The following is a 25,819-nucleotide window of genomic DNA, read 5'->3' as shown; positions in this document are numbered from 1 at the left end:
GTGGGTTGCACTAAAACCCTACAGTAAAGGTCTAGAGGCTGGTTTGCTCAGGGTTACTTAGAACCCTGTGAGGAAAGGAAAGGCAGTGAAAGGGAGAAGGTATATATGTACACCTCATATATATTTTTAAGTTCGGCAGGAGGAGTACCAAAGAGATTAGCCGTGTCTTAATTTGAAATCTTATAAAATGATGATGGAGATGGTGGCAGTGGGGATGGTGGTGATGGTGATGGTACTGATGATGGTGATGTGAAGGTGATAGTGGTGGTGATGATGATGACGGTGGTGGGTAGCAGTGATGGTGATGGTGGTGATATGAAGGTGATGGTAATGCTGATAGTGGCAAAGATGCTGGATTTGATCGTGGCGATGGTGAAGATAGGTAATGCATTGAAGGAGCACCCCCTGTGCCTGGCACTGTACTAGATCCTTTATAAGCATTATCCCCTTCAATTCTCAGAATGACTCTATGAAGTAAGTAATATTCCCATCCTCAATTTCCTAAGAGGAAAATGAGAATCAAAGAAGCTACATAATGGGCTTGTAAGGGGTGAATCCAGGACTTTATTAACACAGGTGGTCTAACTTGGGTCCCTGCTTAAACTTCCAAGTCACAGCTCCTGTCAAATGCACTGACCAAGGATGGATAGAACAGAAACCCATGGGCTGGCTGGGGTGATGGAGGGAAGGCAGGAGTCTCTTGGGCTGAGTGGCCATCTTCTACTGATCTGGATGGGTGACCCCTCCACATCCTTCCCCTGTGGAGTAGCCATGCCAGGCAGAGGATGAGTAGGACGGTCATGGAAGTGCTATGATCCAGAGCCTCTGGAAGGCTTTCCAGGTGGTCCTAGACCTGCACTTGTCTATCGTACCCAAGAGATTTCAGGCACCCGAAATGGTCTCTAAATATCCTGCCTGCTGAACCATCCCTGCCAGGAAGTGACCTGGGATGCCAACGGCTTAGGGCTATGGCTAAATCCTGCAGCTGAAACAAACTGAAAAGCATTGCCAAATAGGGTTTCTCACGTGGAAAATCTGGTTGGAGATTTTGGCAGAGCTCCGGAAATCCCAGGCAATAATGGTGCGGTCAGCAGAGTCCCGGCTCGAAGCATCTGTACTGCTCAGAAACTCAGAGCCTTCCTGGAGGAAGAGGATGTCCAAGGTCTGCTGGATGGTCGCCTTGTAGCTTCTCACCACCTGCAAGAGTGGAAACCTACCATGCTGGTGGGCCCTAGGAGCACAGGGCAGGAGCCCATGGGGAGTGTCACCAAGAGCCCAGACAGCAGGTGGGTCTAGTGAGGGCAGTGCTGAGCTGCTGGGAGATACATACAGCCTTACAGCCTTGCCTGAGGGCCCCTCCCCACAGACAGTCCTCCCTGTCGCATGCCCACCCCACGTCTATCGACACATGGCCACCACCCGTGAGCCACCCAGGGAGGCGTGATGATCTCTCCAATCACACCAATCCCCTAGGGAGCAGCTGGTGCCTGATGAAAGTGAGCTTTGGGAAGGGCCCATTGCCCAGGGCACCTAAAGAGCACCAATGATACCCATTGATACCAGGCCATATTTTGTGAGAGGTTCTTACTTCTAAAGACGTCACATAATTCACAGCTCACAAAACCCCAGCCTATTCTCTCTGGAACAGTAACTGTACTGCAGAAAGCCAGAGCCCTTGGAGACCATAAAACCAGAACCACAGTACACAGATTAGCTTTAAAGACACTTTACTTCTTAGCATCATGGCCAATATTTCATAGCTTCCTGTCTTGTAAACCAACATGATTAAGTATCAAGGAGTTCTGTTTTCTCCAGAGCATTTTATCACATTCACTTTCCATTCTAAAGCACCTGGTTTGGGTTGGGGGTGGTTCCCAGAATCGGGACTAAGAAGTATCTCCACTTAACAAACTCACAGACAGCTCGCTTTAGATTGCAATATTCAGCAAGAGGCCAATACAAGGCGGCCTCAGGCCTTCCTGCAGGTCCTAGCCGGCCTGTTTACCAGCTCCCACGGCGCCACCATGTGGCCACAGCATAAACACAGTTCTCTGGTCCCTCGCCTGCAGGCAAAGAAATAGGAAGTCTTGACCATTAAAAAAAACAAAAACAAAACAAAAAAAACCTGGAGTTCACAACCTTTAAATTTTGCAAATATATTTTCTATCATCCTTTCAAATGTATATAATTCAAATTCACATTACATACAGCACTCTATAAAGTCAATTTAGGCAGTTTTGAGACCCATTCTCCAGATGAGGAACACTGAGGCTCAGAGATGTAGGGATTTGCTCAAAGTCTCACTGCCGGGGTGGTGGGCTTCTCCCCATCCCTGCTGCTTCCTTGGAACCCAAACCCAGTCTCCTACTGGCCACTTCCCACTTCCATAAATATCAGGACAATTTCCCAGGAGAGGATAGGGACAAATGACTGCTCTTCTCTGAGCCTCTTCAGAAGCAGTCCCCAGCCAAAGCAATTTCAGGGTGAGCCCCTTTGAAGCCTGAAGAGTGGTCCAGAGGCAGAGAAGAGAGGACAGCCCTACAAGCCTCTGAACATAGGGCAGAAAGCCAGCCTGTGGCTGCTTCCCAGCCCTGAGCCTCACAGAGTGTGGAGGAGGAGGAAGTCTCCGTGTCCCCAGCCAAAGGGACCCAGCTGGGGTGCTGTTGGCCAGATGCTCCACCGACCCACTCTGGGGTGGGTTTTGGGGGAGGGTGTTACATGCCTTCACAGTCTCCAACATCCGCTTTTCCTGAGTTTGCACAACATTCCAAACTCACAACAGTGCCATTCCAGGGCTGTGTTTGGAATTCATTTCGGTGGGGAGGGGAGGGGAGGCGAGAGGGAAGAAGCAGGGTCCCATAATCATGGTTCTGAACAATCTCTTTACTGGCTCCTCCCATCCCAGTGCCATTCCAGTCACCCTTCACTTCAGCCACCCCAGGCCTCCATTTGCCTAGGCCACATTGGGCCTCAAAGCCTTTCTTCCCCCTTTACCAAAGTCATCTCCATCACCACCATTCAGGTGAGGCACAGGGAATCTAGACATGGCCAGGGATAGCAAATACCAAGAGAAGAGTATATCTGGCCCAACTCATGTCCCTGGATGTGGCCTGGTGGTGGGGGAGGCACAAAGAACCCCCCAGAGCTACAGCAGCTCATAGAGAAGGCCACTGGTGGGCACCCACACAGGCCAGCAGGTCGCAGCTCCCGGTTAGGACCATGAGCTCCTGTGGGCAGGTTCTGGCCTTCACGCTGCAGCCCTGTCTCCAGCCACAGCATCTTGATCCCCACAGGGGCTCAGGAAATACACTGACCCAAGAAAGGGTTGAGGAAAGAGGAGGGCCCTCCTCGGCGCTTGCCAAGTGCTTGGTAAGAGACAGCCACTGGGCAGGGATTCCACATAAATTATCCCATGATGATAGTGCAGAGGTAGCTTTTCCCAGAGGGTGGTGTGAAGGCCCAGACAGGAGCAAGGTGCCAGGGGCCCTCGGCCTGTCCATGACAGAACTACCTGCATGCCCACCAACACACCTGCCTCCCAGGACAAACTTTCCAGGAGAACGAAAACCGTTGTTCTGTACGTTTCCTGAGAATGGATGGAAACAGCCCAATTCATTAGGGCGCCATAAAATTGAACGGCCGGGAAACAAGCCGTGTTACGGGCGATCCCTGCCAATAACACTGCTGTAAGTGGAAGGCTGACCTTTGAAGTGATCGCTGCCGAACGTGATTTACTCGCCTTCACAACTGCTCCTGCCCCGGGAAAGAGCAGAGGAGCCATTTGTGTGTCTAGCTGGTGGGTTTTATGGCAACCTTAATTACACCGACAGCTGGTGTGTCCCATCCCAGGGGCGTGGGATGGCGCTAAGCGGGCCTAACTAGCTGGATCCAGAAGGCAGCCTTACTCGGACTCTTCTGGCAGCAGGGGGCCTCTGTAAGGTAATCAGATACTTTGCTGAAGGCTTCGGGCTTTGGGGAAAGCTGAAGACGTGATCCATACCACGGATGTATTCAGGTATGAAAATCACTCGACATACCTGAAATCTAACAACTGCTTGGCCCACTGAACAAACCTAGGAAACTCTGGGCTGAGTCATCCAAAGCATAGTATATGCCCTTCCTCGCATCCCTGCCACTTTCAAACTGCCTGGAGTCGGGGTACAGGCTGGACTCAAGTCCTGGCCCAGCTGCTGACTCACCATGTGCCTGGGGGAGTCCATTCTCTCTTCGGGCTTGGCTTTTTGCCCATCACCATAGAAGGCCTGGACTGACAAGAAGCAAACCTCTGCCTCTAAGCACTGGAGGCAGTGCTTTCTGCTGGACCTCAGAAAGAAGGACTGGGGTGCACTAGCTCCCTGACACCACCCCACCATTCCTGTGGACCCAAACCTGAGGAAAGGCAAGGGGAGACACTGCTCTGGCTCCTGTGGGACCCCGTGCTCCCTTAGTCAACTACCTGCCTACCTTACAGGACCATAAGTTCCAGGGGACTGGTATGTGTCACATTTCTGGGTCATCCTTGGGCAGCACTGGGTCTGCACAGTGTAGGCATTACTAAGGTGTACTGAACTGATGGCTGGATAAGTGAATGAGTGTCTATACAAATGGATTAGTGAACCAAAGGACAGCTTGAAAAGTAGGGACTTTGAGGTTGTTAGCTCCCAGCAATATCCTGCCACTTGGGGCTGAGTCAGCACTTGGGGAGCTGCCACCACTGGCTCCATTAGACACCCTGGGAGAAAATGTTCATTCAAAGGGTCTTCCTGTGGCCCTGGACATGGAGACAAAGGAAACCGGACTCTCAAGGAACTCTGAGGCCATGGTGGGGTGGCAGGCAGAAGCAGAGTGCCTGTGCTCAATGTTCCATCATCACTGGCCCTGGGGAGGTTGGTAGAGGCCTCCCTCCCCAGTGGGTGGCCCAAGCTCTCATGCAGACACCTTGGTGTCCAACCTGATGGCATATTGCTAACTTCATGGTTCCTGGGCAAACCACACCTCTCTGCTTCAGCCTCCACATCCATAAGGTGGGGACACTGATGGGGTCTATGCCTGGAAAGCAAAGGAAGGCAATGTGCCTGGCTCAGTGGCCGACATGAAGCAAATCCTCATAAACCTTCCCTTCCAGGGCCAGCCCAGGGCTAGAGTCCCCAGCTCTGAGCTGTGGGTCCTTGGGCAAGTTCCTTCTCCCCAGAATTCAATTCCTTTTCCCTGGGAATAAACATTTGTGTTATCTTCAAATGCTAAGATGTCAGGAATCTATGTATAAAAGCAAGCTGGAGAAGAGAGCAAAGGGTCCATTTTTATAGTTTAAATTCATATAAGTAGCCAATCACAGAGCAAAGTGCTCTGTTTATAAATCCAAAAAGGATCAGAAATTTACTTAAAAAAAATAGAAAAGAGAACCTAATTAAGTTTTTCTACAACCTGGGGCTGGGGGAGTCTTTCCTAGCCATAACTGAGGCCAGAAGCAATGAGAAGAAAAATGGATTAACCTGGCTTCATGAAAATAATAGTAATTTTTAAAAAACTATTGCACAGCTCAAAAACCAAATAAGAGGACAAATGGGAGAAATATTTTCAACTTTTAACAGAGACAAAGGTTACTATCCCTAAAACAGTTTCTCAAAACAGATGAGAAAGACTCAGCACCTCTACAAAAAAAAAAAAAAAAAAAAAAAAAAGCAAGAAAAGTGAACAGAGAGTTCATATAAAAGGAAATGTAATTGGTCCTTTGATCTTGCTCATAACAGGAGGAATGCAAATTTAAATTACACAGAGATACCATTTCTTACCTATCAAATTAGCAAAATCCCAGTTTGACAACACACTCCGTTAGGTGGCTGTGGGGCATTAGCTAACTGTACACACTGCTGACAGAAACACAAAACGATACAATCCCTGTGGAGAGAACTGGGGCAACATCGAGCAAAATAACATATGCCTTGTTTCTCAGCAATCTGCATGACCCAGCAAAGCAACCTGTAGAAACGATCCCAAAGGTACACTGGCAAAACCCCAGAAAGATGTAAGTACACCACCACTGAAAGCAGCAATACTTGTAAAAATAAAAAACTGGAAATAACCCAAATGTACATCCTGAAAGAACCAGCTGAATAAACCTTAGCACACCTATACTCCGGAATGGGATGCAGCTGCAAAGAGTGGAGCTTGCCCACCCGCCCTGCTATGTACAGGGCAGCCTCCAAGACACACTGTCCAGTGAGAAAAGCCAACTGGCAGGGAAACAGTGAACAAGGTAAATGGAAGAGGTGACAGGAATGTGTGTAGTTTGCTTCCATGAAAAACATCAGAAAGATACACCAGAAACTAATGAAGTAAATAAGTAGAGAAAGAGAATGGAGGAGATAGGATTAGACCAGATTAGAGGTAGAACTTAGAGGATGTCTGTTAAGGGGCCAGACAATAAATAGTTTAGAGTTTGGGGGACACAGAGAGTCACTGCTGCATACTCTTCCATGTGCATGTATGTGTGTGCAGGTGCATGCATGCATGTGTATGTTACGGCCATTTGAGAATGCAGAAACCATCTCTATTTTTTTAATGATTTTATTTATTTATTTAATTTTAGAGAGAGAGAGAGAAAGAGTGTGTGCGCAAGAAGGGGGAGAGGCAGAGGAAAGGGAATCTCAAGCAGACTCTGCTCTGAGTGCAGAGCTTGACTCGGGGCTCAATCCCACAACCCTGAGCTTATGACCTGAGCTAAAATCAAGAGTCAGACACTTAACCAACTGAGCCACCCAGGCGCCCCTAGAAACCATTCTTAGCTCAAGGACTGTACCAAGCCGGTGGCAGACCACATGAGGCCAATGAGCTGTAGTTTTCCACTCCCTTCTCTAGAGCCATGTATATATTTTAAAAAATGATGCAACCAAATTAACATAAAGCAGGCTCTAAGATGTGAAAGCAAAATAAAGCAAATCAAACTAACCATGTATTGACTGGTAGCTTAACCAAATAGGATTTATTTTTTTTTAAGATTTTATTTATTTATTCATGATAGACACAGAGAGAAAGAGAGAGAGAGAGAGGCAGAGACACAGGCATAGGGAGAAGCAGGCTCCATGCTGGGAGCTGGACGCGGGACTTGATCCTGGGACTCCAGGATCGTGCCCTGGGCCAAAGGCGGGCGCTAAACCGCTGAGCTACCCAGGGATCCCCAAATAGGATTTTTTTTTAAGAGACATTAAGGCACACTAATTTAATGGCACATCCTTAGCTGGATATACATTCTGAACAGAAAAATCACTAATTTCATGGTAGATCCTAACAGGACATACTCTGTGGACCAAAAGAACCACAAGAAATCTTAAACTGTCTTCAGTCAATACACTGCATATCACAGCTAGTGTATTGATATATACCTTCCCCCAAACTGCACAAAGGTAGATAGAAATAAAAATTTACAGTATAAAAAAGAGAGAATACATAAAACCAAAGAAGTTAAAGAAAAATTTTGTAGTCCTAATTTTGAACTGGGAAAAAAAATTAATATTTTTTTTCTCTTTTTTAAGATGTTATTTTTAAGTAATCTCCATACTCAAAGTGAGGCTCAAACTTACACCTCTGATCAACCATGGGATCAAGAGTCACACGCTCCACTGACTGAGCCAGCTAGGTACCCCTGATGTGTGTGTGTGTGTGTGTGTGTGTGTGTATACATATATATAGATTTTTTTAAGATTTTATTTATTCATGAGAGATACAGAAGAGGGAGGGAGCAGAGACACAGGCAGAGGGAGAAGCAGGCTCCATGCAGGGAGCCCAATGTGGGACTTGATCCCAGGACTCTAGGATCATGTCCTGGGCCGAATGCAGGCGCTAAACCGCTGAGCCACCCAGGGATCCCCTGTATATTTTTTCTTAACAAAAACCTTTCCTAGCTCTGTCCACTGAAGAGGCCTAGAAACAAGGAGCAACCACATCACTCAGATTATGGTCTCTAAACCCAGCTAAACCCAGAAGTGGCAAATGACAGACCTCAGCACCACAACAGTGATTTTAACTGTGTAGCATTACGTTTAAGAAGGTAAAGAAAAGTGGGGCACCTGGGTGACTCAATGGGTTAAGCATCCGACTGGATTTCAGCTAAGGTCATGATCTCAGGGTTGTGAAATAAGCCCCACCACTGGGCTCTGCACTGGGCATGGAGCCTGCTTAAGATTCTCTCTCTCCTTCTTCCCCCGCCCCTCCCCCAGCCCACTCCCATGTGCACTCTCTCTTCCTCTTACAAAAAAAAAGTAGAAGAAAGAGTGACCCTGGTAGGTAGAGACATGGAGGATGTAGGAGTCCTCCACTGAACTTCCAGGGATGAAATACACGTTTGAGATGAAAAATACATTAGATGTGATTAACAGCAGATGAGACACTGCAAAAAAAAAAAAAAAAAAATTTAGTGAACTAGAAAACACAGCAATTGAAATTATTCAAAATATGCCAAAGAGGAAAAAAAAAAAAAAAAAAGACTGGATTTAAAGATGATCTCTAGTTTTAACCCAAAAATGGAGTAAGCCCACTATGGCCTCTTATTCTCTACAACTAAAAGGTCTGGACAAAATTCAAGAAGCAACTACCTGAAGGCTTTCAAGAGTAAATAATAGCAAGTGGGTTGTGGAGGGAAGTAAGGTAAGGTCCTAGGTTTGCGGAGTTGGGGAGAGGGGGCTGCTTGTTTGCTGTCTTTTAACTCCTGACTTTGACCAATAGACTTACTGAATTAACCAACTACATAGTGAGCATGAACAGCAAAAATTCTGCAACAAATCTGTCATTCTGGTCAAAGGAAAAAGAAAATGGACCCTTTATAAGCCAGAGAGTACTGGAGAAATTTTAAAACATGACCTCTTTCTCTCCTGCCCTGACCTAACAACACCAGCCCCAGCAGCAGGACTGCAATGCTCTGGGTGTGTGCCACAAGTACCTAAAACCTAGAGGGAAAACATCTGAATAGAACAGCTGGGGGAAAGGGCCTGCATTATAACAGTGGAAGGGGAAAAGCCACATTCTGTTTTTCCTCTATTTTCTCTGTTTATTTTGCCTTAAAAGGGATCCCAGTTATAGATACCATGATGAGGCAGAAGGCTAACAATCTGAGACAACACTCTCTCTCTGGGCAGAAGAACCAGGAAAGGAGGCCCTGGGTGGCCAGGCAATGTGGGAGAAGTTCCAAAGAGGAGAGAGCTGAGAATCATCTAGTTCTGTGTGTGAACTGACATGCACCCCAGGACAAGTCCTAAGCAATACAATCATGGAACACAGTCACAGAAGCATAGCTGAAACCCGGAGAAGAGAATATATATATGACCACTGCCCAAGTCTGAAACTAACTCCTTCATGGCCCAGCATCACAAAGGGTTTGAATACTACAATGAAAAGGAACCACTGCCCAGTGAAAGAGAGAAAGAACTTGCAATCTGAATTTAACACGGTTGGTTGCCTGGTAAGATACACAAATCACTTTTCTCCATAGGACTTTAACAGGACCCAGGATCTTACCATATAATATTCAAAATGTGCAGGATATATTTTGAAATTACTTGACATATAAAGAACCAGGAAAATGGAAATAGTAACCACCACAAAAGAGAAATAATAGATGTAAGCCCTGAAGTGAGCCATATGTTGGAATTATCAGATACGTTTAAACAGCTATCATAATAATCCTCAATGATATAAACACTCTTGAAATGAATGGATAAATGGGTCTCAACAGAGAATAGAAAATACATATTTTTTAACAGGAAATTTAGAACTGGAAAAAAATCGTACAATAAGCTCAAAAACAAAACAGAAGTGATAAAAAAAAAAGACTCTGTGAACTTGAAGACAGATCAATAGAAAAAATACAATCTTAAGAAAAGATTTAAAGACCATTTAAAGATTTAAAGGTCCCCCATTAGGGACCTGTGGGATGATATCAAAAACTAAGTATTTTTGTCACTGGAGTTCCTAAAGGAGAAGGGAAAGACAGCAGTGCCTATATATATATATATAATATATATATATTGACTAAAGGTACCAAATTTGGAAAAAAGTCACAAACTTACAGACTCAAGAGGCTCAGCAAGTCACGAAGAAGATAAAATCAAGGAAAATCAAGCCCCGACACATCACAGTCAAACTGCTGAAAAGCTCAAAGGAAAAATCTTGAAAGCACCTGGGGAAGAAAAATGAAGCATCACATACATCTGAAGGACTGGGGATGTTTCATCAGAAGCTATGGAGACCAGAAGACCATGGACACAGTGAAAGTGGTGCAGGAAGGAGTGTTAGCCCAGAATGTTATCAACAAAAACATAATTCTTTGGGAATGAAGGGGAGATAAAGACTTTCACAGGTGAAGAAAAGCGAAGTAAATCTATCAACAGCAGATCTGCTCTGTACAATCAATGCTAAATGCAGTTTTCAGGCTAAAGAGTCATAATAGCAGAGGAAAAGTCAGAACTTCAGGAATGAAGGGAAAGCACCAGAAATGTAGACAATTGGGTAAATACAAAAGACCATTTTTCTCCAATTAAGTTCTTTAAAATATGGATGACCACTGAAAACAAAAACTGTAAGTCCTTAAGGCAAAAAGAAAACTATACCGACCAGAATATATACAAAAGATTGAGAAGTAAATAGCATATTTACTATTTACTAAATAGGGAAATTGAACAAGCTTTTCTATTATTAAAATATTTAAAAAATAATTTGCCATTTCCGGCAAAAATAATGACTGTATTGTGGAGACTGTAATATATTATATGTAGAAATAAATGTATGCCAACAATAGCACAAAGACTGTTGTGTGGGAAACTGAAGATCTGTAAATCATGAAATGCTCACACTATACATAAGGAGATACAAAAGGACTTGAGGGTGGGCTGATAAGATAAAGACATAGACTATGAACTCTAAAGCAACCACTAAAAGTAAACCACAGCACAAATCCACAGATTAAAAAACCAACAAGAAGGGCAGCCCCGGTGGCACAGCAGTTTGGCGCCGCCTGCAGCCCAGGGTGTGATCCTAGAGACACTGGATCAAGTCCCACATCGGGCTCTCTGCATGGAGCCTGCTTCTCCTTCTGCCTGTGTCTCTGCCTCTCATTCTCTCTCTGTGTCTCTATGAATAAATAAATAAAATCTTTAAAAAAAAAACAACAATAAAAATAAACAAGATAGATAAGTTGAAATTATAAAAAATACTATATTACTCCAAGACGAAATGGGGGGCACCCAGATATCTTACTTATTTATTTTTAAGTAATCTCTCTACGGAACATGGGGCTTGAACTCAGGATCAAGAGTGGCATGCTCTTCCAACTGAGCCAGCCAGCTGCCCTGAAACACATTTTAAATATAAAGACAGAAATAGCTTAAAAGTAAAAACATGGAAAAAGATGCATCACACTAGCAGTAATCCAAGTAAACCAGAAACACCTAAGGTTAATGATAGACAGAGATTTCAGGATAAAGAATATTACCAGGGATATAGAAAGTCCTTTCATAATGATTAAAGAATCAATTCAGGGACGCTGAGCTTGGATGGCTCAGTGGTTGAGCATCTGCCTTTGGCTCAGAGTGTGATCCTGGAGTCCTGGGATCAAGTCCTGCATCGGGCTACCTGCATGGAGCCTGCTTCTCCCTCTGCCTGTGTCTGTGTCTCTGCCTCTCTCTGTGTGTCTCTCATAAATAAATAAAATATTTTTTAAAAAATCAATTCATCAGGGAAACATAGCAATCCTAAATGGTTATGTACCTAATAACAGAGCCTCAGAACCAATGAAGGAAAACTAATAGAACTTAAAAAAAGAAATAAGACAAATTCACTCCTCTAGTCACAAATTTCAACCAGCTGCTCTTAACTAAGTCAACAAATGGACAGAAATATCAGAAATAATACAAAACACTTGAATAACATGATCTGCCAACTCGATCTAATTGAGACGTACAGAACACTACTCTCAATAAACAGGAGAATAAAAACATTGTTTTCAATTACAGAGAGAACATTTACCAAGGTAGGCCATATTATAGGACGTCAAAAAAGTCTTGATAAACTTAAAAAGATTCAAACATGCAATGTGTATGTTCTGTACCACAATGGAGCTAAACTAAAAATCAATAAAAGATATCTGGAAAATTCCAAAGTGTTTGGAATCTAAATGGCACACTCCTGTAATAATCTATGGACCAAGAATTAAAAAGGTAATTAGAAAGTATTTTTAACTGAATAAAAATGAAAGCACAGTATATCAACAATTGTGTACTGTAGCTGCAAAATCCGGAGGGAAATTAACACAAGAGTCCTCCCTTTCCCACAGTTTTGCTTTCCAGAGTTTCAGTCAACTGAGGTCAACCATGGTCCAGATGCAGATGATCCCCCTTCTGACATATTGTCAGGTCAGTGGTAGCCTAATGCTATGTCACAGTGCCCATGTTACTCACCTCACCTCATCACATGAGCATTTTATCATCTCATATCATCACAAGAAAAAGAAGGGTAAATACACTAAGATATTTTGAGAGAGAGACCACATTCACATAACTCTTATTATATTGTTACATTAAAATGCCATAATTGTTCTGTTTTATTAGTTATTGTTGCTAATCTATCACTCTCTCTAATTTATAAATTAAACTTTATCATAGGCATTGTATGTATTGGAAAAAATACTATATATATAGTATATATAGGGTTCAGTACTATGCATCCACTAGGAGTCTTGGAATGTATTCCCTATGGACAAGGGGGAACTCCTGCGGTGCTGAAAATCTATGTTAGCAAAATTAAAAGTCAACTTCCACTTTAAGAAACTAGAAAAAGGGCAGCCCCGGTGGCTCAGCGGTTTAGCGCCGCCTTCAGCCCAGGGTGTGATCTTGGAGACCTGGGATTGAGTCCCAGCTCGGGCTTCCTGCATAGAGCCTGCTTCTCCCTCTGCCTGTGACTCTGCCTCTCTCTCTATGTGTCTATCATGAATAAATAAATAAAATCTTAAAAAAAATTATTAAAAAAAAGAAACTAGAAAAAGAATATAAAGTTAAGCCGAAGGTTTATGCAGAAGGAAATAATTAAGAAAATAAATCATTAAGTTTTTAAAAGGAAAGAAATAAAGAAAAATCAATGAAACAAAAATCCAGTACTTTGAAAAGGTCAACAAAATTAACAAGCCTCTAGATGATAACTTTGATGAAAGAAAAAGATTCCTTGAAGGATACAAACTACCAAAGGTCACTCAAAGAGAAATAAAACACTGGAATAACACTATATTTCTTAAATACATTTTATTTGAGGTTTCAAATCTTCCAAAGGAAAATTTCGACTAAGATGACTTCACTAGTCAATTCTATCTAGCAAATATTACAGAAGAAATAACAGCAACTCTTTTTTTTTTTAATAACAGCAACTCTTAAAAGTCTTCCAGAAAACTGGGGAGAAAGGAATAGTCCCCAATTCATTCTATGAGGCCAGCATTGCCCTGATGCCAAAACGAGACGAAGATGTTACCAGAGAAGTATAGACCAATATCCCTTTGAATACAGATACGAAAATTCTTTTTTTTTTTTTCAGATACGAAAATTCTTAACACATTTTAGCCAACAGAATCCTAAATCATATAAAGGGGATAATAAATCATGATTTATTATTTAGTGGAGTTTATTCCAAGAATGCAAGGTTGTTTTAATATCTGAAAAATCTGACAAAATCCACCATATTAAGTGAGTAAACAGGAAAAACATGTTATCCTTCAAAAGATGTTGGAAAAACAATTGACAAAATCCAACATTCATTCATGATAACAACTCTCAACAAACTAGGAATAAAAGGGAATGTCCTCAAATTCATAGAGGTATCTACAAAAACACACAGCTAATATATGTACTTGTGAAAAAGAATGAATACTTCCCCTCTAATACTGAGAACAAAGCAAGGATGAACACTCTTGCCTTTCATTTCAACATGAGTCTAGAGATTTAAGCCAATGCAATAAACCAGAAGAAAGGGAAAGAAGGCACGGTGGGAGGGAGGAAGAAACGGCATCCAAGATTGGAAAAAAAATAATTTAAAGCTGCTTTTATTCACAGAGGACATGATCATCTTTGCAGAAAATACAACAGTACCTACAAAAAAGCAAGTAGAACCAATAAATGACTTAGAGTTATGGAATTCAAGGTGAATATACAAATACGGTGTATTTCTATATACCGACAAAAGACAATCAGAAATTGAAATTGTAAAATACTACTTACAATAGCGTAAAAATATAAATACGTAGGGATAAACCTCACAACAATGTGAAAGAGCTATATGGTGAAAACTATAAGACAAAAAAGAAAAAAGAAAACTATAAGACACTGGTGAGAGAAATTAAACAAGATTTATTTTTTTAAAGATTTATTTATTTATTTTAGAGAGAGAGCATGCGCATGAGAAATATAGGGTTATTCCAGTGTTCTGTTTCTCTTTGAGTGACTTTGGTAGTTTGTATCTTTCAAGGAATCTTTTTCTTTCATCAAAGTTATCAGGGGTGGGGGTGGAGTGGGTAGGGACACAGGGAGAGAGAGGCAAAGAAGTAGACACCCTGTCAAGCACGGAGCCTGATGCAGGGCTCAATCCCAGAACCCTGAGATCAACCTGAGCCAAAATCAAGAGTCAGACGTTTAACCTACTGAGCCACCCAGGTATCATAAACCAGATTTAAATAAATGGGGAAGTATATTATGCACATGGATTAGAAGCTTCAAAACTGTTAAGAATTCAATTCTCCTCCAAAATTGATTGGTAGATTACATACAATATTGTTCAAAGTTCAAGCAGGCCTTTTGGGGTAGAAAATTGACAAAGTAACTATAAAACTGAAATATAAATGCAAAGAACCTAGAATAGTCAAAACAATTTTGAAAAAGAAAAAAACTGGAAGACTGAAAGTACCTGATTTCAAGACCCAGTAGATGAAAATATAAGAAAGATTACAAGAAAACAATGGGGTGTTGGTGTAAAGACAGACAAAGAAAGCAATGGGAGAGAAGCGATATTACAAAAATAGACCTACACATATTCAGTCAAGTAATCTTCCATAGTTACAAAGGTGTGGGCATTATTTTCAACAAATGTTGCAGGAATACTGACTATCCACATGAAAAACCATGAATTTCCATCCATTACCTTGCACCAGGTACAAAAATATGAGATGGACCACAGATTAATATAAAGCCCAAAACTACACAGTTTCTGAAAATAAACATAGAAGCAAATCTTTGTGGACTTAGGTTAGGCAAAGTTTGCTTAGATATAACACTAACAGCATGATCAGAAAAGAAAAACATTGGGAAATTAAACTTTATCAAAATTTTAAAATCTGCTCTTCCAAAAATATGTTATGAGAATGAAAATACAACCCACACACTGGGAGGAAGTATTTGCAAATCATACATGTGATAAACATCAAATATATATATATATATATATATATATATATATATATATATATATATATATCTCGAAACTCAGTAACACAAAAACAGTCTGATTTTTTTAAATGGACAAGAAATTTGAACAGACATTCATCAAAAAAATATACATACAGATGGCAAAGAAGCTCATGAAAGATGCACAACATCATTAGTCATTCGGGAAATGCAAATTAAAACCACAGTGAGATGCCACTACACTCATTTCAGAATGGCTAAAATTTAAAAGGCCGATCATAGCAAGTGTTGGCTATGATGCAGAGCAATGGGACCCTCACACACTGTGGGAGTATAAAATAGTGCAACCATTTGGAAAACTGAAAATTTCTTTAAAAGTTAGACACACACAAGCATATGACCTAGACATTCTAAATTCTAGGTATTTATCTAATGTCTTAGCTCAAGCTGCTATTAAAAAGTACCACAGGCTGGAGGGCTTAAACAACAGACATTTAGTATCTCACAACCCTGGAGGCTGGGAGTCTAAGATCAAGGTGCCAGCAAGCCTGATCTCTACTAAGGTCTCTCTCCCTAGCTTGAAGACTCCAACTTCTTGTTATGTCCCAATGTGGCCTTTTCTCTGTGCAGAGAAAGCTCTGGGGTCACTTCCTCTTCTTTTAAAGACACTGGTCATATTAGATTAGGGCCTCACCTTTATGACCTCATTTAACCTGAATTACCTCTTTAAAGGCCCTCTACAGTCACATTAGGGGTTAAGGCTACAACATACCAATAGGGGAGAGGCACAATGTAGTTTGTAACACCCAAAGAAATGAAAACATGTGTCCACTAGAAAACTTGAACATGAATGTTCATAGTAACTTTATTTGTAATGACCAAAAGCTGGAAACAACTCAAAGTCCATCAATAGAACTGTAGTATATCCTTACTGTGGAATCGTACTTATCAATATAACAGAATAAACTATTATTTGTACACAAAATAACATGGAAAAATCTTCAAACAATTATGTTGAATGGGGGGGGAAGCCACATAAAAAGGAGTACATACCATATAGCTATATTACATCAAAAATTCTAGAAAATGGAAACTAATTTATAATGACAAAACAGATTAGTGGTTGCCTAAAGACAATAAGCCATGGAGGAGCAGAAGAAGAAATTACAAAGGACCACAAAAACGTTTGAGGATGATGGGTATATTACTTAATTTGACTGTGGTGATGGTTCCATGGACGTATATGTACATCAAAATTTATTAAGCGAAAAAAAAAGAAAAAAACCTTATTAAGCTGTATACTTCAAATATGCAGTTTAATATACAGTCATATACAGCCAGTTTAATGTAGGTCATATATACAGCCACAAAGGGCTGACATGGGAAAAATGAAGGCAAAATAAAGATTTTTTTTTTTTAATAAACAAAAACCGAGATAATTCACTACCAGGAAGTCTATACTACAAAAGTGTTTTTATTTTTTTAAGATTTTATTTATTTATTTATTAGAGACACAGAGAAAGAGAGAGAGAGAGAGAGAGAGGCAGAGGGAGAAGCAGGCTCCACGCAGGGAGCCCGATCTGGGACTCGATCCTGGGACCCCAGGATCACGCCCTGGGCTAAAGGCAGCGCTAAACCGCTGAGCCACCCCGGCTGCCCTACAAAAAGTGTTAAAGTAAGTTCTTAAGACTGAAGGATAATGGGAAAAATAAATAAATAATACTAACAACAAATAAATGAAATATAGTAATTAATTAATTAATCAATTAATTAATTAATTAAAATAATAATTAAAAGTAATGAAATAGAGGCACCTGGGTAGCTCAGTTAAGTGTCTGCTTTTGGCTTGGGTCATGATCTCAGGCCCTGGGATTGAGCCCCGCGTCAGGCTTCCTGCTTAGCAGGGAGTCTGCTTCTGCTCCTCCCCACCTCACTTGCACATGCTCTCTCTCAAATAAATAAATAAAAGAGAGAGCAAGCATGAGAGAGAGAGCAGAGGGAGAGAGGGAGAGAAGAATGTTTCCTACACGAATATTCAGGAAGTACATGATGAGAGATTTCTCCACTCATTTTTTTGAGGCCAATATTAATCTCACATCAAAATAAGACGAAGACAACACAAGAAAAAAGTATAAAGCCAATAATCCTCATGAAAAAAATAAAATAAAATCCTTAACAAATTATTAGCAACCAGAATTAACCATATATTAAAAAAATAACACATTATGACCAAGAAGGGTTTATCTCAGAAATGCATGGTTCTTGTGACATTTCTTTTAAAAATCAATGTAATTCACCACATTAACTGAATACAGGAAAAAAATACAGATATGGTAAAATCATTTGACAAAGTTCAACAAAAATATATGACAAAAACCTTAAGAAAACTAAGAACAGAAGGTAACTCCCTTAAACTGACTTAGGATATTTATCCAAAACCCCTATCTCACATCACTCTTAACAGTGAAAGGCTGAATGTTTTCCCCGTAAGGTCAGAAATAAGACAAGGACATTCACTCTCACCACTTTTATTCAACATTATACTGGAGGTGCTAGTGATTGCAATACAGCAAGAAAAAGAAATAAATGAATACACACTGGAAAGGAAGCTGTAAAGATGTATTATTCACAATGTGATTGTGTATGTGAAAATTCCTAAGCAATCTATGAAAATGCTAATGCAATCTATGAAAATGCTAATAGGACTAAGACATAAATTTAATAAAATCACAAGACATAAGAAAGTTTATAGTATTTCTATATATTAGCAATAAATAATTGGAAAATTAAATTTAAACTAAAACTCCATTCACAATAGTATCCAAAACCATGAAATACTGAGGAATAAATTTAATACAATACATCCAATATCCAAAAACTGGAAACTATAAAACACTACTTAGGGAAATGAAAGGAGACCTAAACAGAAAGAGATGATACACTCATGGATCAGTGTTAAGATGTAAATTCTTCCACCACTGGTCTATAAATTAGACACAATCCTAATCAAAGTAATACCAACAGGCTTTTTTTTTTTTTTGTATCAATTGACAAAGTGATTGCAAAATTGAAATGGGAATATAAAGAACCTAGAACAGTATTGCAACCATAACAATTTTGAAAAACAAAAAGTTGGAGGGCATGTACTACCCAAATTCAAACACTGCTATAAAGACCTGGTAACCAAGAGAATATGGTGTTGGCAAAAGGACAGACATACTAATCAATGGACAGAACTGAGTACCCAGAAAGACACCCATAATAATAATCACCAGCTGATTATTAACCAAAGGTCCAAAAACAATATAATTGGAATGTCTTTTCAACAAATGGTGCTAAAACAACAAAGTATTCCACACAACAAAAATACAAGAAGAAACCTTACCTCATACCATTCACAACAATTAACTCAAAAAGGATCACAGACCTAAAAGTACAAGCAAAAGTATGAAAAATTTTACTTATTTATTTTTTAAGTAATCTCTACTCTCAACATGGAGCTCGAACTCAGACCCTGAGATATAGTAAGTCAGTCAGATGCCCTGGCAGTGTGAAACTTTTAGAAGAAAACGTAGGAGAAAACTTTTGCAACAGGGTAGGCAAAAATCTCTTAGAACACAGGAAACCATGGAAGGAGAGAAAACAATTGCAGAATATACAAAGAACTCCTAGAACTACTACTACGTTTTCTTCTGCTTCTCCTTATCCTTTTCTTTCATCATAATCATCATCATCACCAACATCATCTTACATGGGTCAAAGATTTAAACAGTTCCTTCAAAGAGTATTCAATATTCAAACCCATGAATCGGGAATGTAAAATTAAAACCACAACCAGACACCACTGAACACACACTCTAGTGGCCACAATAGAAAAGACTGACAATGCTAAGTGCTAACGAGTGCGAGCAAAACTCTCCCACACTGCTAATAATAAACAGTTTGCCAGATTATTATAAATTTATACATATACAGAACATACCACTTAGCAATTATACTCTCAGTTATTTACCAAGAGAAATGAACATATATATATACACACACAAAGACTTGCTCATGGATATTCACAGCAGCTTCCTTTATAATAAACCAAAACTGGAAACTACTCAAATTATCCACGAACAGTTAATGGACAAACAAGTTGATATATCCATAAAGGGAATACTACTTGGCAATCAAAAGGAATCCTGATATATACAATATGGATGGACACCAAACACACGTGAGCTGAAAGAAGCCAGATATAAAAGAGTATATATTGTATGATTCCATTTATATAAAAATTTAGAAAATGCAAAGTGCTCTGTAGTGACAGAAAGTGCATCAGTGGTTGCCTCGGGGATGAAGTACAGGGAGGGATTTACTGCCAAAGGGCAGGAGAGAACTTTTGGGTGATAGAAATATTCTATATCTTGACTGGTGGTGGGTCCATGGATGTATCCATCTGTCAAAACTAATTGAATTGTGCACTCTAATACATGGCAGTAAATTGTATGTAAGTGATACTTCAGTAAAGTTGACTTAAAAAAAAAAAAAAAAGACACAAGACCCAGGGGACAAGAGTGGGAGAAAAAAATTAAAAAAAAAAAAAAATACAGGAGCCTACTTTAAAGAGGTTCACTCAACAAATGTAGGGCAATTTGAGTATTGGAATAATAGCCACAACTGATTGAAATATATCAAATATGTTATAAATCTATGAGTTCACAATGATACTTAGAAAAAGCAAAACAGGGGCGCCTGGGTGGCTCAGTCCGTAAAGTGTCTAACCCTTGATTCTGGCTCAGATCTCATCAGGGTCTGGGATCTAGCCCCATGTGGGCTCTGTGCTCAGCAGGGAGTCTGCATGAGGATTCCTCTTTTTCCCTCTCCCTCTACACCCCCCCCCCCGCCCCACTCATGTGTGTGTGCACTCTCAAGGAAGGAAGGAAGGAAGTAAGAGGGAGAAAAAAAACAAAGAAAAGAAGAAAGAAAAGAAAGAAAATAAAATAAAGAAAAGTACAGAAAAGAAATAAAGAAAGAAAAGAACAGAAAAGAAAAAAACAAAACAAGAAAAAACAGAAAGAAAGAACCTAACCACACGCCACTACAACCCCATAACGCCCCCCTCACCATCACGCACGCCCCCCCTAAGACCCCGACCACCCTAAACACACACCCACACCGCCTCCCCACTCCATAGAAAGCCAAGAAGAAAGAAAAGAAAAGAAAAGAAAAGAAAAGAAAAGAAAAGAAAGAAAAGAAAAGAAAAAATATCTTCTCTGGCCCTACTCCAGACCCAGTGAGTCAGAATTAGAAGCAGAGCAGCAAGCACCCTGGGTGATTTGCATGCACACCACAGTGTAGGAAGCACTGCTGCACCAGTAACCACTAGTTTATAAGACATACAGGGAACTGAGGAATGTGATAAATGACACTAAAGGGGATGCAATAAGGAAAAGGAACACCCAACCAACTTATTCCCCAATGAATAAGTTACAAGGAAAACAGAAAAAGAAACAAATATTAAACAAGACCTGAGAGATTTATCAACCAAATGTTTGGATACTGACTTAAACAAAGCAACTGTTTGAAAATGTTTAAAATTATGAGGCAATCGGGAACATCTGAACATGGATTGGATATCTGACTATATTAAGGAATTACTGCTAAACTATTGAGGTGACAATGCTATAGTAATACTTTTTTAGAGTCCTTATCTTTTAAGGAAACAAAAGTATGTACAAATGAAATAATAGCATGTTTCTGAAATATGCTTCAAAATAATCCAGCAGTGGGGGCTGGAGGGAGGGACGGCTGGGAAAATGGGTATGATTATAGAGAAAAGCTTGGCTGTAAATTTATAATTGTGGAGACAGAGTTCTGGTTGCATGGAGATTCATCAAGAGTCTCTCCACTTTGATATATATTTAAATTTTCCAGTAATTCAAGGTCCCTTTACAGTATTCTGTGGGGAGGAGTGAGCTCTGTTAGTGCTAGCTTTTCTTAGTGTCAGCCACGCCTGAAGTAAGCAGAGTAGGGACCTGCTGAAATCAAACAGTAGGTATGTAGCAGACACTATTAAAGTAGAATTACAGCAACAGCAATACACATCTGTCCTGTTTTGTCCAGGATGTTGTCCCATCCTGCCAACAGGACCCCAGTGGTCTTCAGAGGCTGGGGCTGAGTTGCCCAGGCTGGAGGCAACGTGTTGTGTAATGAGACTCTGGAGCTTGGCAATTCTCCTACCTAGGTGCCAGTGGTTTCTATAGAAACCACCAGAGAATGATATTTCAGAGAGCACAAAGCGTCTCCACTGGCCTCCACCGGCTTTGTTCACACTTACCCATCAGCATCTGAGACCAGCCTATCAAAGCAGGCCTCATGGCTCATTTTTAAAATAGGTACAGCTCATTATAAAGCACCTGCTCTCAAACGTTTCCAAGGAAACAGAGGCCCCAAGATGCCCCTCTCTAAATTCATTAGCATTTAACACGCCTTAATGAGGTTTAAAGATGGCGTGCTTTAATAACCATACGCTGAGGGCGGACACCTTTCCCTTGTACATTTAGGTGTAACTGATGAGCTGGGCTCAAGCTCCCAGAAGACAAGCCTCGGATCCAAGCCTTCTTTGGGTCTGCATGGCTGTCTCCAGAGCCTCCCTTGGGGTTTGCAGGTCTGTGCCACAACTTAAAAACAGCCAGGGTGAAGGCCATACACTAATAGTCAGGCTAACCTTGTTTCCTAACCGCCCCCTATACACACACACACACACACCCTCTCTCACATACACACACACTGTGTGCACTCCAGACACACACACTGTGTGCACACAGACTCCTAACCATTCCCTCACAAGTCAGGCCCTTTCATGCCTCTGTATCTTTATGCCTTTGTGTATTCTTTATGTCTAAAATGCCCTACATTGACTTTGCTGTCTAGAAAACTCCTATGCATCCTTTAAAACCCTCTGCCAACCAAGCCTCTCAAAAGCGTCAAGCAGACTCATCAGTTCCTTCTGTGGGCCTTTCATTACCCCTCCACAGCAGTTCTCATCACATTACATCTTAAATCCTCAATAGTTATCTGTCTCATCCCCTTCACTGTGACCTCAAGGATCCGGGCAGGGATGAGCCTCATTCTCCTCCATCCTGTGGCCACTTGCCACCCTGCAGGTATTCAGTAAGCATTTCAAGAATCCCCTGATAAATCAATCGAAACCAAGCAGCTCAAGGACACTGGCGGGAGTGAGCGAGTAAGGAGCAGTGAGTTATGTTGGGGCCTCTAGCCCCCCTAACAGGAGAGGGAGCTGACACAGCATGAGACCTCGGCTAAGCCTTTTCCAGCTACACTAAAGTGCTGGGGTAGGGAGTGGGTGTCCTTCATACAAACCACATCACAAAGTGTAGCCCTTTCCCGACAGATGGGAAAACTGTGGCCCAGATAATGAGAGCACCAAATATGGGGGACTCACAAGGGCCACCTGGGTCTTCTCCCCAAAGGGATGTGGGGAGGGGAGTGGAGTGGAGGGAAAGTCTGTGAAACTGTCCCTCAGACAACTCAGAGAGGAGGATGGCACCATCTGTCCAGAGCTACGTGGGAGGGCAAGGACGAAGGCCAGCACAGCAAGGGGGACCTCTCCCTGAAACTCCAGGAACTGCCTGAGGGTCCTGCCTGAGGCACCTTCTCTGGGTCCAAGCAGAAGCAGAATACATACCCAAGGGCAGTCTCCCTAAGTGTGACCCCTCAGTGCAGCCCAAAGTGCTGAGCAGGTTGCAGGGAGGGCGGGCCATGGGCCTCAAGCCTTGGGGGAGAGGGACATGAAAGGGATCCCTAGAGAAAAGCAGCCACCCATGTTCTCAGTCTCCAGGAGCCCCACCAACCACCCCTGGACAGGTCCTGAGCGGCCACCCTCCTCTGTCTTTGGGGGTTTCTGACCAGGTTTCTGGGCATCACAAACCCTCAGATAGCTGCTGGGGTCCCTAGGGCCAGGGTTCCCACTGTGGCATCTCCTAAGGTCCCAATTTCAGTTCTTCTCCCACATTCTCAGCATTCATACTTCCCAGACCAATAATTAATTCATTTCTCTCTTTTAAAAAATTAATCAAAGACATAAGGGAGTGTATATCGGAGTCTCTGTTCAGCCTGGAGGACCCATGTTCTCACACTGGGCTAGAACATCCTCAGCCAAAAGTGCAGACATTTGACATTGCGGGCAGGCATGCTGCCCAACTAGGCCAAAGGCACAATCTCTACTCAGCTTTCAGCAACAGTGAAGACAGCTCACAAGTGCTGATTTCCATGATCTCATGGAGGGGCACAACCCTGGGGTGATCATTATCTGAGAATACCAGGATGACAAGTGGCACTAAATGAACACCTACTGTGTGCCATGCATCTTACTAAGTGCTTTACATGTGACTTTCACTGAATCCTCATAACCAGCGGTTTAGGATTACCGGTCCCACTGTACTAATGAGGACGCCCAGACTCCGAGAAATCAAGTGGCCTGCCCAGGATCCCTCGGCTGGGTGGAGGCAGGGCCAGCATGACTCCCAATCTGCAGCCCATACTGGAACCTGGCCCCTCCCTACTGCACATCATAGTCTGCCCAGCCAGAGGCACAGAGTAGCTGCTCAATTAGTGCCTGCTGAATCTGAAACGAATCTGAACATACCCACAGAGAAGCCGTCACATTGGAGACTGTGAAATTTTAAATTATGGATACAGAACACTAGGGAAAGGAAGAAAGGCAGAGACAATTACATATGTATCCACGTTGCTGATCCTCTCAAGTGAAAAATTGGTTTTCCTCACTTTACAATGGAACCACGAATTAAATCGGGTTCTAACAGTACAGCCACCCCCAAGGGCAGCCCAGCCCTGCAGAGTGTGGGCACGGCCTATGAGTACCTTTCCCTGGCATCCCCAACACTCAAGAAGCAAGGAAGGGCAGTACACAGAGGCTCAGGCCTACTCTGGACGAGAGGTGGAGGATGTGGAGATCCTCTGCCTAACCCCAAACACAGTCCTGCCCCGTCCTAACAACTCTCCAAGGTGCTGGGCAGGGCGGGAGGGTGGTATCCATCTCTGATGAGGCACAGGAACCAACAAAGGCCACTGCGTAGTACACTAGCCTTGAGCTGGGCTCTAGAGAATGCCCCATGCCCAGCGCACTGCCCTCTGATCATCACCCCTTGCCGCAGCTTCTCACCCTACAAAGCCAGGGAGGATCTCATGCCACCAGGCCTCCGGAAGAAGGAGCAGAAGAGATGAGCTGGCCTACTTCCTTGGACAGAAGAGGAGGAAGAGGTGAAGGACAGGGTCTCCTCCTGGGTGCAAGCAGACCTGGAAGCACACAGAAGCACAGCAGGGTGGAGAGGAGAATGAGTGAGCGCCCCCCTCCCTCTCTCCTGGGGCTCCTCCTGTGTCCCCACACCCATGAAAACAGTTGGACAGCAGCAGGAGCTGATTCATCTGATCAGGATCTTCAGTGAACACAGAAGAGGCGAGGGGGAAGCATAGGACTGTGGCATCCTCCCAGGGGACAGAAGCAGGGTCCCAGGGATGCTCTGGGTGCAAGCAGGGACAGCACCAGCGGGAGGGTGACAGCACTGGGCCCAGAGCCAGGGGGACTCCAGGCAGGACTCCTTGTTCTTGGCTCTCATCTAGGAACAAGCATCCTGCTGCTTGCCTGTGTTGTTAGCAGGACCACACTCTGCTTAACTACTACTGTTCAAAGTCCCCATGCCCCACAAACCAAATGGCTGCACTCAGGGAGGGTGCATCAGAGAGTCCTATACTGACAGCTCTCTGAGATGGGAGGCCCAGTAATCTCTCTCTGTCTGGAAAGAAGTCCCTCCTGGCCGGCCCTCAGAACCACTCGTGTACCTGCCGGGGGGGCTCCACTCCCAGTGCTGTGACCTTAGGCCCTTCCCCTGGCATCTCAGGACACCTCTATCTCTACATCAACTGTTGATTTTCCAATTTTTCTGTCCCACGTGACTCCAAATCCCGAATTCCATATTCATCAGGCTGCAATCTATGCTGACTGCCCGTCTGAGGCCTAAGGCCGGGGTGACTGATGTCAAAGGCTAAGGAAGGTAAACCAGAGCACAACACACTCAGTACCCTGAGACCAGGTCCACAGCCAAGATGGGCCCCAGACAGAAGCAGGCCTTGCTGTGCTGGCCCTCAGCTCCACTTCCTTCTGCCTCATGAGGCAGCTCCTTGTCCAGCACCCCCTGCTCCCCAGACCAACCAACCCCCTGCACCAGCTCTGCCTCAGGATGGAGGTGGGGATGCCTATTCTCACGTCTCCTAAAAACAAACAAACTGGTGCACCAACCCCATTCTTCAGGGTGAACAGGTAATCCCTCCCAGAAGAGAGTGGGCAGTGGTATCTAGGACCT

The 25,819-nt window shown here is 42.6% G+C and overlaps 1 protein-coding gene across 7 annotated transcripts in view; it reads right to left on the bottom strand.

The window, feature by feature from the left end:
• WDR25 (WD repeat domain 25) overlaps nt 1–25,819 on the bottom strand; it is a 142,980-nt gene that overhangs the window by 2,596 nt on the left and 114,565 nt on the right. For all 7 annotated transcript variants that reach the window (XM_038545717.1, XM_038545719.1, XM_038545718.1 and 4 more), the window contains one exon: nt 1,027–1,197. In XM_038545717.1, coding sequence (XP_038401645.1) covers nt 1,027–1,197 — 171 coding nt within the window. The remainder of the gene's footprint in view (nt 1–1,026; nt 1,198–25,819) is intronic.

This window comes from Canis lupus, chromosome 8 (genome assembly GCF_011100685.1).
Source record: "Canis lupus familiaris isolate Mischka breed German Shepherd chromosome 8, alternate assembly UU_Cfam_GSD_1.0, whole genome shotgun sequence".
Lineage (NCBI taxonomy): Eukaryota > Metazoa > Chordata > Mammalia > Carnivora > Canidae > Canis > Canis lupus.
Note: the sequence above shows the minus strand (reverse complement) of the source record. Positions and strands in the feature narration are given on the sequence as shown.